Below are 13,878 nucleotides of genomic sequence, written 5' to 3'. Positions count from 1 at the left end.
AGTACTGTTGGAGATAATCCGATAGCTTATCCTTCACCCGATTAAATAAATATACACAACTAAGCCTAATATCACAATAAACTTCTCCTTTCGATTCAATAAAAAATAAAATTTAATAACTACATATTTTATTTATATTGATAACATCAATTATTCTCTTCATAATAAGTATCCACTTTAATAAACAATGAATCCAGCACTATTAAATAAACCTGAACTCATCTATGAGCTCAAACTCAGGAACATTCAGTTCCCAGCCACCGCGCAGGCTGATGATTTAAGACAGCTCCTCACTCCAAATTTATTCGCGGACCCGTGTTCAAATCTCTCCAGCCCATATGATCTTGAACAGGATATCACCGAAATTAGCAGATGCCTCACAATAGTTTCTTCTCAGCTACAGCTTGCGACCACCAACCAAGCGAAGCACGATAGAATAGCGGTTTTCTTATTTCATTTATGTAACAGAATAGAACGTCTCCATATTACCACTGAATTATCTCCAGAAATTATTGACAACTATTCGAAAATATGCGAATTATTGTCAAAATGTCAAACAAAATTTAACATGTCACAACCGTCAACAACAACGTCAACTTACGCGTCAGCAACCTCTTTGATAGATGATTCCACAAATTTAGACCTACTTGCTCGAAAATTAACCAACCTCTCTGAAGCAAAACCAAGCGATTTTAAAAAATTCAACTATAAAGGCGATAGTTGCCCTTATGATTTTATTCGAAACATCGAAGAGTTTGCAATTGCGCGTAACATTGACGACAAACGCTTACACAAATATATATACGATTTTTTATCAGGCACTCCTTTAGATTGGTATAGGTCAAAGAAAACAACCCTTACAGATTGGAAATCATTTAAAACCCACTTCTTAAAAGATTTCGAATTGCATGACCATGACCACAACTTACTACAAAATATACATTCCCGTAAACAAAAACAACATGAACGAATAATAATGTATTTTTCAGCCATGGAAGCCCTCTTTTCCAAATTACATGAACCCCTTTCTGAAAAACAAAAAATAGATATCCTCCGTAGAAACATGAGCCCTTATTACAGTTCCAGATTAGTTCCTACAGATGTTACGTCTATAGACACATTATTCCAATCGTGCAAATGGTACGAAAGCTGTAATACTACCTCTACTTATAGCTCTAGCAACTATACCAACATTCAACAAGATTCTAACCATACCCCCCCTTCCCAACCGTATATACCACCATTCCCATTTAATAAACCGGTCCATACTGTAACAGCACCACCTTCTACGTTACGTTACTCCTGTCCGCGTTGCAGAACAAACGATCATTCTTTAGATATTTGTACAAGTAAAAATATAGTATGCTTCCGCTGTGGCAAACAAAATGTCACTTTTGCAAAATGTACAGTTTGCCATAAATTTCCAAAAAACGCATAAAGGAGAAAAGTAACTTAAATAAAACTACTGCTACAGAATGGAACCAATGGTTAGATACCATTAAATTATTTATGTCATCATACAATACTACATCAGCACTTTTCACTCAAGATCCATACGATGAACGACCTTATGTCAACATCCAGACAAATAATTTAACTTTATGTGGCCTCTTAGACAGCGGCAGTGCTTTAACTATTTTCGGAAATAATTCCCATAAAATTCTCTTATCCCACAATTTTACCATAAATTACGACCATAAAGTCGTAGGCTCTGTAGCCGACGGCTACCCTATATACTCTATTGGTACAATTCAACTACCAATTTCGTACAAAAATATTGTGGCTATTATTACCGCTCATGTTATCCCTACTATAAAGCAACCCTTGATTCTAGGCACAAATTTTTGGAGAAAATTCAATATAGCTCCCCACATATTACCTGACATAACGTCATATTCTGATAAACATATAGATACCCTAGTTATTTCCACCTGCGACCAACACATCACTAATTATGACAACCTTTCTGAAACTCAACAGTTAATTTCAGATACTATTATTGAAAAATTTAAAAATATTTCAACAGAAACCAAACCCTTAGGACGAACCCACCTCATTGAACATCACATAGATACCGGTGACCATCCACCAATCAAACAGCGATGCTATAGGCTTTCTCCAGAGAAACAAAAAGCTTTATGCAAAGAAGTTGATGAAATGCTAAAGCTTAATGTTATCGAACCCTGTGAAAGCCCATGGCTAAACCCTGTCATAATAACTCCTAAAAAAGATGGAACGTGGCGTTTTTGCATCGACAGCCGTAAACTAAATTCGATTACGCGCAAAGATGCCTACAAACTCCCACTCATTTCTGACATTTTAGATAATCTAAAAAATGCTAAATATCTATCATCGATAGACATAGCAAAAGCATTTTGGGAAATACCCCTACGCCCTTCTGATAGACCTAAAACTAGTTTCCATGTACCCTCAAAAGGCATGTACATGTTTCGCGTAATGCCTTTTGGATTGACTAATGCCCCTGCTACCCAACAACGCTTTATGGATGCGTTATTCCCTTCTGAAAACCTTGATAACTCAGTATTTACCTACTTAGATGATATTATCATCATAAGTAATACTTTCGATGAACACATCACTTTACTTAATAAAGTTTACCAAAGGCTAGTACAAGCCAACATTACTATAAACTTCCCCAAGTGTTCATTTTTCAAAAAAGAACTTAAATATCTTGGTTACATAGTTAATGAACACGGCTTTCAAACAGATCCTGACAAGGTTAAGGCAATACTTAACATCCCACCTCCCACAACTCCTCGAGAAGTTAAAAAGTTCCTAGGTACAGCAAGTTGGTATAGACGCTTTATCCCCGATTTCAGCACAAAGGTTGCACCACTAACTAAACTTACCTCCACTTCCAAAAAAGCACCACCATTTAAATGGACATCACTAGAAGACAATGCCTTTAAATCCATTAAAGAAGCTCTAGTCTCTACCCCTGTTCTTGCTTGCCCAGACTTCTCAAAACCCTTCGCAGTCCACTGTGATGCATCCAGCTTCGGCATCGGTGCCATGCTGACCCAAGAATTTGATGGCGTTGAGAAACCCATTGCTTATATGAGCAAATCCCTAACTGGTCCCCAAAGAAATTACTCAATTACAGAAAGAGAACTCTTAAGTGTCTTACTAGCCCTAGAACATTGGCGTTGCTATCTTGACAACGGCTTAAAGTTCACAATCTACACAGACCATTCCGCATTACAATGGTTTCTCCATCTAGATAATCCAACCGGACGTCTAGCCCGCTGGAGTATTCGTCTATCTACATTTAACTTCGAAATTAAACATAAACGTGGTAAAGATCATCTAATCCCTGACGCTTTATCACGCTTACCTTCAGTAGACGTTATTAACTACAATAGTTCTAATACCAATGACGACTGGTATAATAATATCTACGCTAAATGCAGTTCTAACCCCAACACCACTCCAGATTACATAATACATAATAATAAATTATACCGATACTCAAAAACCCCTTCGTTACTCCAATCTGAGTATAATTGGAAAGAAGTTATCCCACTAGAGTACAGAATACCCATTATCACAGAAAATCATTCCACCCCAACTTGCGCTCATTTCGGAACATTTAAAACATACAATAAAGTTAAATTGAAATATTTTTGGCCAGGAATGTACAAAGATATTTCAAATTTTATTGCCAAATGCGAGACTTGCTTAGCTTGCAAACACCAAACCCAACTAAAACTTGGCCTAATGGGTAAACCTAAGCAATGCTCTCGACCCTTTCAATGCATTTCAATAGATTTGATCGGCCCCTTGCCTACTACACTAAAACACAACAGATTCATCTTTGTCGTTACTTGCTGTTTTTCAAAATACTGCCTCCTCTTTGCGATTAAACGTGCTACGTCATCAGTAATCGTTCATATTCTAGAAAACCTAGTTTTCCTAGTGTACGGAATCCCACAGACCATAATTCTTGACCATGGTCCTCAATTCGTTAGTCAAGAGACAACGGATTTATTCCACTCCTATCAGATCCCAAAAATACACTATTGCGCAATTAAATGCGCCCAACCAAATCCCGTGGAGAGATATAATAAAGTTGTTACCACAGCAATATCCTCATTCATACAGGATGACCACAGGAATTGGGATATCAACCTACATAAGATACAATTTGCTATTAATACTTCCGTAAATGAAACAACAAATTATACTCCTTCTTTCCTTGTATTTGGTCGCGAATTAGTCACATGTGGATCAGCATACGATAAATCTGATCTCACAGATGATATTATATTCGCGCCCAGAGACGAATACGCTGATAATCTTGGTCTTCTCCAGCCTGTCTTCTCCGAAGTACAAGCCCGTCTTTGGAGAGCGCACCAAACCAATTCTTCATCGTATAATAAACATCACCAACATTTCGAATTCAACGAAAATGACATCGTCTGGAAACGAAATTACGCAATTAGTAATTCTCCTAAACACTATTCTGCTAAACTTGCACCCAAGTTTATTAAATGTTCTATCCTAAAAAAAATATCACCCTTAGTATATGTCCTACAAGACATGTCCGGCAAAATGCTCGGACGATGGCATATTAGAGACCTTAAACCTCTCCCCAAAATTCTAAAATAAATAATATACTGTTTTTCCTTAATTAGATTCTTATTTGGCTCAAACTTAGCTACTTTTCTCCTAAGCTCCTAACTTGTAAAATATTGTATATAATGTTATACATTTATAATTATATCTCATCCCCATTATACATTTCGGACTCATTACATTTCGTACATACCTACTTAGTACGAATTTATACGTTCATTTATACTATTTAATTTATATAACGTTATATTACGTTCATATAACGTTATTCAAAGCTAACTCTACCAGAGTTAGAACAATACTTATTTATATATTTTTTCCCTTGACATAACGTTCATATTTACGTACTTAGGTACATACGTACCGTACAGTACATTTATTAATTCCATTAAGGAATTATCTTATGATATTTTGTAGTAATCCTACATTCCATACGGCATTATTTTGTTGAATAAATTTCAACAATCGTACTCTTTGTAGGTACACATTATTGTAGATATTATATTTAGATTCATTAATATTCAGCGGGTGGTTACTGATTAATAAGCCTTAATACTAATGGAGAGCGATTTAATGAGTACGTCCTCTACTTAAAGGAGTACTCTATTGAAACTTATTTTGGTTAAACAATTAACCAAAATTTTATAAGATGATGTATGAATGACCTTTGGTATGCATGTTTAAATCGCCTCTCTTGTATGATAAACATTGTATATAACATCCCCACCTTCTAAATTTATCACTCATACCCATATTCATTACATTATATTTACATTACGGAAAAATCCTTTGGCCATAAGCCCCAGGATTTTCCCTTCCAGGGCGACCCCGGTAGTGTAACGGTGCGTGTAACGAAGCGTTACACTATCGACCTTCATACTATTTCTGGCACCATACAAATTCTAAATTCCTTTTTGAAATTCAAATCCTATTCCAAATTCCATTCAATGATTTTTATTTTCAGTTCGATCACATACTTTGATCGATAAACATCATTTTATCTAACGGACTGTACTTCCCAAGTTTCTAAACACGACCGTTTAAGTGTGATTTTTATTAGTAAACGTAATAATTCATAAGTGCGTGCAGTTCAGTATAGTGCTCGTTTTGTGGCCCTGCACACCTTCCAGATATATATCTACATCATCACCAAGGCACATATTGTAAGTTATTTGATTTCTAACCTTCTGAATTACGAAAGTGTTTTTATACATACCTATCTGTTAACACGTAACCTGTATTGTTACAGGTGCCTTTTTATATAATTAATAAATACCCATCATCGCCCTGGTTCCCGACTTTGATTACCTTCCATCATCCTGGTGAGGCTCCCATCTGCCCCCTCACAATAATGACGTAATTTTTATATAAAATCCTTCATTTAAACCCCCATTGCACCATTCACTAGTCAAGATCTCGACAGACCGTGCACGCAATCAAAAAGTCGATTAGAAATGTCGCGCAGCTGAATGGGCCCTCTACTCGCGCGACTCATAAAATGAAATAGATTCCCCCACATTCGCATTCCGACAAGCGTTCGTACGAGAAAGATTAATGATCTTATACAAAAGAAACATAATAAAGTGGAGATAGAATCTCCCACTAACAGTGTCCTTGTGGGAGTTATTTACTTCGCAGGGCCGACTTTTTCACGTGCCCTTTATTCGTTATGGGGCCATTTGAAAAACAAACCTTTTCCTTATAACGAGATGAAAATCGTAAGTGGGTGCGTGTAATTACGTATTACCATAATCATCGTGGCTTTTCAGACTTTAATGCGATGTTTTATAGACTGCAAACAAGCGTGCATAATGGCCGAGTCCGTATTAAATCGATAAAGACGGGGGTAGTTGGTGGTGTGGTAATGCCGGTTTGAAGCTATTAACTTAACCATAATTTGTTACAAAGACGGCTGGAACAGGTTCGCGGTCTCACAGACCGCATTGGTCCACGTCAGATATAATACACGTTCTTTCCGTGTCCCGCCGTGATGGGAATACACCGGACGTCTATAATACACATGCATATTTTAAAATTCGAAAATCCGAAAAGGCTATAACGGAAATAGAGACATAAGGAGGGCAATCGATGTCGTTATTCATAGAGTTCCAGATTGCGATGGCAACTAGTTCAGTGTAGGCTAAATGTGAGTGCACATAAATACCTGTAAGCCGCTGACTTGGCGGCGGATGTGCGCGAGACCACTGGGGTTGGCCGCCATGCTGGCGAATACCAGCCTCTCCTCGTAGTCGTATTCGCATAGGATTTTATTGTCGCACAGATAGAATCTGTCACCTACGCAGAACCTGTACCAAACATGTTTGAGAGTTAATTATAAGTTAATATTCGGTTTAAAGATTCTTTATTCTCGTAAGAATTTATACAATTCACTTAAAAATGGGAACTTGTGATACATTTTATTTTATTTACATATTTTATGTCAAAAAATATTGTACCTATATCATATTAAAATTATCTATGACCTCTTACGATTTCTTTAGTTCGAAAAACTTCACAAACATGGAATTAGGAACACAGAATTTAATGAAATTTGATATAATAATAGTTTAGTTTAGTAGGATATTTTTTGTTTCGAAAACTGCATATTTATTTATTCGTGAAATATTGAATAATTATTTCTAAAGTGATAATTGATACGCGCGGTACCGTTCCGTTCGCTTTAAAAAAACACGCGCTATATAATAAATATTATTTACTAAAGGAAAACCAAAATGTACGAGATTTCGGGGAAAATGGCAGGTTTAATACCTACAACAAGAAAAAGCGTTAAATGTTCTCACCTGTGATTGCACTGTTGACAGGCAAAACATTCTAAGTGGTAAACGAAACTCTTGGCTCGCATAACCATTTCGAAGGCCGGTATGACTTTGTTGCACGCTACACAGTTGCCTGTGGCTCCAAATAACCTATAAAAAGTAATAATTTCGTTATAAACTTTAAAATACGACTGTACAGATTAAGATCACTTGTTATGCACGAAATAAATTTCAAAGGTTATTAATTTTAAAAACTATTTTTAGCCATAATTATTGTCACCACGAAAGAAAGTGCGGAGAAAGGCAGCATGCCAAGTGACTAAGGATCCGATTAAAGACGCCGACGATGCAAAATATAGGAAGCTAGCTAGTCGATCCTCAATATTTTATGTCAACATTTTGTTTGTTTGTTGATTTCGACGTAAGTATTCCAAAGAGTTATCATTATTTGTTCTTATTATAAGTATTAATGTATGTAATGTATATGCTGATTAAGTATTGTTTTCGCTCTTAACAACTTAAACAAAGCTACCTAAGATAGTCCCTTTTGCAGAGCATGAGATCCGCCTTGTAGTAAAGTTTGGAGCCAACTTCGCCGAGCCGGCAGTCGCAGCAGCCGCACTTCAGGCAGTCCTCGTGCCAGAAGCGTTCCATGGCCTTGAGGAGGAACCGCTCCGTGATGACCTTGCCACACTGAGCGCAGAGACGCGCGCCGCCTGTGTTCGCCACGCTACTGCTGAGCGCGTACTTCTCATCCTGCTGACCTGAGGGCAAGAGGTTTTCATTAAAAGGTGTAGGAGACATACGATGGACAATGTTACACGCTTGATAAAGCAGATATATGTCACTTCTTAACACCGCGCGAGTGAAAGAGGCAGACACTGTCGTTATCACGCTGTCACGTAGAGTCGTAGACTATTATGAATTATGACCATCATAGGCGAACAGTTAATCTAATTATATAATCTTACAAAAGAACCGACATCACTATACAGTCATAAATGGTGCTCTCCGAGTTTCAAAGAAAAAGGATACAGTGTAGATATGTTTTAAGAAATAAAAGCTTTATTATTTAATTAAAATATGTCCAACAGCAGGTAAACATACGGGGTGTTTTGTATAATATGAACCAGCCAGTTTGTCTTTCGCGATTTCGGGGTTAGTTTCATAGAAAAAAGTAGCTTAGTATCTATGACCTACTTGGAAACTACTTCGTAATAATAATGTCTTTGACTTAAAATAAAATACATTCTGTATACGGTTAAAGGGTCTTCGTAGAACCGTAAATATATAAAGAAATACATATTATGCTGCATGCTAAAGTCAAGAAATGATTAATTGCTTAATTTATGCAATTACGTTACAGTCAAATTATCGGCCAGTCAGTTCTATGAATTCCGTAATTCCCTTTCGCGCATTTCGTTGAGAACAAGTTAAAGAAGGTAATTTACTTTTAAAACTGTACAGCTTCGGAGGTGTCACGCGATTTATATTACAGGCAGAAAGCTGAGTTCAACTCGAAGTAATTACATTATTATCTTTACTTTGGTTGTGGCTTTACTTGTTAAATTAGTAGGAAGTAGGGGGTGAAATTGAATTTGCATGTTTACTAATATCACTTACAAAAGTATTTATTGTGACCTACTTATTTACTTAATAAAACATATCCGATTAATCATATTTTATAAAAAAAAAACATACCTATAACACAAACAAAATACTATATAGGTACCTACACTACCTGCTCCTGCTCCCATATTGTAAATACATATTTATGTTTGCTCATGTAGGCGGCAGTATTAAGGTTACCAAATAAATACGATAAAATTTCTCTATACTTACAAATATATTTCACCTACTTTTTCGATTAAGTACTTCTCTGTTTCCGCTACCCAAAGGTTGTCTGGAAGAGATCGCTCTTTAGCGATAAGACCGCCTGTTGTCTGCCTCTACATTTAATCAATTGTATTTTTCTTTTGTATCTTTTTACTGAGGTGTGCCAATAAAGAGTATTCTATCTATCTATCTATATTATCGGCATTTCTAGATCATTATTGAGCCTTATTAAAAACACGTAACAAAATCATTTTGCTAAATAATTTTGTTTTTCTCAATGGCGCTCGCGCTCATGTCTGTTTATACAGTGTGTAACAGTTTTTGCGGGATGTATTTTCCTGTCATAAAAGTGCTATATTAATTGCATTTCTTGTGCGAGTGTGCGTAATGACGTCAATAGCTGCGTGTCACGCGACGCGGCTCTGGCTGAATTAATTGGACCAATTAGACAGTAGAAAACAATCAAGAGCAGCTTACTGACAGTGAAGGTTTTATTGTCAGTATCATGACATGGTACTTCCCCACGTGAAATGGGAGTTTTCTTGAGAATACTATTCGTATCATTGATAGTCGATTCGTTCAAACTTGGTTCAGATATTCTGTGTGATCTCTAGTTATTATATTTATCACATATTGGTGACATAGGTCTACTAAAATAAAATTAATATGTAGGAGGTGTTTGCTACCTATGTACGGAATTGAATACAAACTGCTAAACGAATTTGGATAACAATAGTATACCTATGCTAACACACAAGGTTAACGCATATGTAGTTTTGTCACTTTTGTCCCAATCCTGGATATCCTTGCCTTTATGAAGCCCTTTACTTCCTAATATTTGTTTAGAGCAGGGTCTGATTGCATAACAACTTGTAACTAATAAAATTAGCGAAAGTCTCTTTCTAATCAAAGGAATTGGAAAGAGACTTACGCTAATATTATTACGCTAATAACTAATGTTAGTTACAAGTTGTAATGCAATCGGCCCCAGGTTAAACGTCAACCAGAAGTGCTATTGGTTTTATTAGAAACTGAGGAATAACGTGGGTTTTCATTGATTAGGGTGTGTGTAATTCTTTACAGAACCAGATTTTTATGAATCTGCGTTTAAGATTCCGAGTGTGCGCTCTAAGGCCCTCTGGTTATTCAAAAGACTGATCATAATCGTACTGTGTGCAGACATAATGAGTAGGCGTATTACGCACAATTACCCACCCGTGTGCAGCGAAAGAGAATTCATTAGGTCCGAGCTTTAATTTCAATCGTCCTTAGACTTAATTATGTTGTTATCCTTTGTACGAGCCAGACTACTGGCGGGCTCAACGGCTCTAAAGAAGAGGATTTGCGTGCTACAATAATTGGCGAGAAGTTTGTTCTACAGTTTAATTAGCAATACGCTGGTTTTAAAAAAGAAGAAAAGGTAAATAAAAAGTAGGTAGGTAACCGGTTAGTATAAATCCTTAATCATGATATGCTTATCTATGAATCGTAATCATTTTAAATTCAATCACGCATAATATCATACAAGGAGGTTGCAAATGCGCTCCGCAATGTAAGCGATATAGTTAATAAACCAATGTGTCGCCTATAGCAAACAATCAGATCCAATTTATCGGTACGCCGTCCGCATAATAGTGCGCACGTCAAACCAATCAACGACCCAATTGAAGGGGTAACTAGGTGGACGTTACTCATCTCAATCTATCACGTGCCCCGATACGTCTCGTTTATTGAAGCCGACGTCGCGACAGTAAAGTTAATTGGACAATATTAATGACGTCGTTAATAATAAAATAATAAAGATGACGCACGGCCCCCCGTGTTGTAATTAGCGCCGCGGGATCGCCCGGAGGGGCTGGATGCTGTTACTGGGGGTTTCAGTTACACTACCCGTTTTGTTTACGAACAACATCTATTTTTTGACGGTAATTAATATTCAAAATGTATTGAGAATATAACACTTTAAACTCTCGCGTTTTGTACACATATTCAATTACACAAACGGGTCTACCGCGATATAATTTCATTGTTTTTACCTTTAATTCCGACGTTTCAGCTGAGTTGCACCAGCTGTGGTCACGGAAAGACTGACGTCCCAACAAATGACGATGAATGAAATGATGATGATTTTTTTTTGTCTACCCCGAACATTTTTATAAACTAATTTCGGGTAGTTTAGTGTTGTTTTATTAATGTCTCCGTTGACATTTGTTGGGACGTCAGTCTTTCCGTGACCACAGCTGGTGCAACTCAGCTGAAACGTCGGAATTAAAGGTAAAAACAATGAAATTAAATATGCGTTTGTGTAATTGAATATGTGTATTGAGAATTTCTAGAATCTGTGTTAATACATTTCTTTACTTAAGTATATAAAAATTCTTCGAAGCGTGTAGGTACGTAGCTACGAGTATCTCAATGTCCTTTAGATTAAAAGGTAGGTACATACTTATCGCAATATCCTTTAGATTAAAAGGTACTTAGAGGACCACGCGAAATTACTTACTTTTCTTCCTACGGGTTTGGATTGCTTACGTTATTGGACTTTTTTACCGAAGATTTTACTATAAAGCAGATTAACTGGATAGTGGATCAAAATGTGTGCTTACCAAAAACAGAAGGATATTTATTTTCATAACAAGCCTCTATAAATATACAATACAACTATGTTAAAACAATACTTACACAAAACCTAAAACTAACATCTAATAACTAACTGTGCTTACCTACTTTTGACAATTTATTATTTATTTCTTTGTTGTATTTAGTTGTCATCTTTTACTTAATGATTTAATTGTTTAAAAATTTCACTGTCAGTATTGTTTCAAAACCGATTAACCCGTGAAATTTTATCAACTGTGATAATCGCTTCATGCCCATTTATCATTCAATGACGAGTATTCAATTATCAAAATTCTTAGTTCCCAAGACGGTTAGGAATTGGAATGCCATGCCTTGCAAATCAATAATAGCCCTTCCTACCTCATCTAACTACTTATACTTGGGAAATTCTTGCGATAAAACCCGCTTTGTCGATAAAAAGAAAACATTGCGCGCTTAATTGCCGCATAACCAACGCTAATGTGTTCGAGGAAAAATGTTAACGTGCATAAGCATAGGTCGAATGTCTACAGGCTGATCAAGAAACTGGACTTGATTATATGAAGATGCGCATACCTATAATGAATAAAATAGCTCGTAGAACATGCATTTTTGTATTAATTTTTTGTTTCAAATATTAAGGTATTTCGCGGATGTCGCGCGGTATTTTTTTAAGCCTAATGCAAAACTTAGAGTAACGGCCGATATTTTATGCATGCACAGCTTTCTATGAGGACATGACTAAGTGATACCTAGTACCTATTAGTTATAGATCATAATTATTATTATGATACGGCCGAACTATTATGCTCTATAATAATAATCGTTATCGCGTTACATGGACATTTTTTGTCTTGACAAGCTGCGGTTTCCCTCAACATTCTCAGAACCCGCGATCTGGTTTCCAGTTAAAAAGATCAACGGACCATGTACTGAAAACCATAACACTTAATATTGAGGTAACGCACCTTAATTTTTTTTGTATTTTACCGTATTTTCACATCATGAATGAAAATTTCATAGAAAATGTGTCAGAAATTGAGAATCCAGTCGTCAAGTGGACACATAGAGTTGAATGGTTTCAGATGCGGTGCCAGAGGCATTGGTATCTCATTGACTTGATTGAGTAAATATCACGTAATACATTATTAGACTTGTTATATATTGTCACTAAACTGCCGCTTAATGCACGCAGCGCGTAAGGCGTTGGAGTCAACGGGAGACTAAATCTCATAAAATACACCTTTCCACACAACATGCTTAGCATCGTTAAACCACAATCGCAGCACTTCGCCGAAGAATGTTGCGACGGTTCGCGGTTGTTATGCCCATTCCAGGTGTAATGGCGTAATTATGGAGCCCGTTTAATGGCTGGATCGATATTATCGATGCAGAAGACCACAGATCTTATATAGCGCTAATGTAGAGACAGATAAACGTGACTACTTTTGTATGTTTGCAGCGTCCTATACAGGGTGGCTAAAAATAACTGCATTCCCGTTGCCAGGGAGGATTTGGGATGATACTGAGTAACTTTTACTATGGGACCAACCCCGAAATCGCGAAAAAAACTTTGGCTGGTCTATTTTCTATGGGAGGGTAATTTTTTTCGCGTTTTTAGGGTTGGTCCTATAGTAAAAGTTGCTCAGTATAATCCTAAAACCTCCCTGGCAACGCGTGGGAAAGCAGTTATTTTTTAGCCACCGTGTATAGTGTCCCGCTTAAATTAATTAAAATATAAGGTCAGCGGGCTGGACTTTACGAAAAGCTGAATTGGTGGCTACTTACATCTTGGAATATACTGTTACAATAGAATATAATTCACACATATTAATTCAGAATTCACACCAATTAAACACAGATACAACACAATTCAACGATCAAAAACCCGACGTAAATCGGAATGGTGTCTGTGAATTGGTGTGAATTCGGAATCAATTTGTGTGTGTATAGACAAAATTGATATCTCGTGTACCTATACGTACGTATTATTTAGATGTGTATTGCAGAGGGCCTACCGCGAACCACGTTCGACGTGTTGCCTCTCTGTCGCACTTGTAAATTCGTACTT

At 36.7% G+C, this 13,878-nt stretch overlaps 1 protein-coding gene across 1 annotated transcript in view; it reads right to left on the bottom strand.

Moving 5' to 3' along the window:
* LOC134666485 (LIM domain only protein 3-like) overlaps window positions 1-13,878 on the bottom strand; it is an 88,705-nt gene that overhangs the window by 4,457 nt on the left and 70,370 nt on the right. The window contains exons 4-6 of the mRNA XM_063523666.1: window positions 7,906-8,137; window positions 7,398-7,523; window positions 6,761-6,902 (exon numbers count right to left, since the gene is read on the bottom strand). Of these exons, the coding sequence (XP_063379736.1) occupies window positions 6,761-6,902; window positions 7,398-7,523; window positions 7,906-8,137 (500 nt within the window). The remainder of the gene's footprint in view (window positions 1-6,760; window positions 6,903-7,397; window positions 7,524-7,905; window positions 8,138-13,878) is intronic.

The sequence above is a fragment of the Cydia fagiglandana genome, chromosome 8 (genome assembly GCF_963556715.1).
Source record: "Cydia fagiglandana chromosome 8, ilCydFagi1.1, whole genome shotgun sequence".
NCBI classification, from domain to species: Eukaryota; Metazoa; Arthropoda; class Insecta; order Lepidoptera; family Tortricidae; genus Cydia; species Cydia fagiglandana.
The sequence above is the reverse complement of the archived record's forward strand: the minus strand, read 5'-3'. Positions and strand labels throughout refer to the sequence as shown.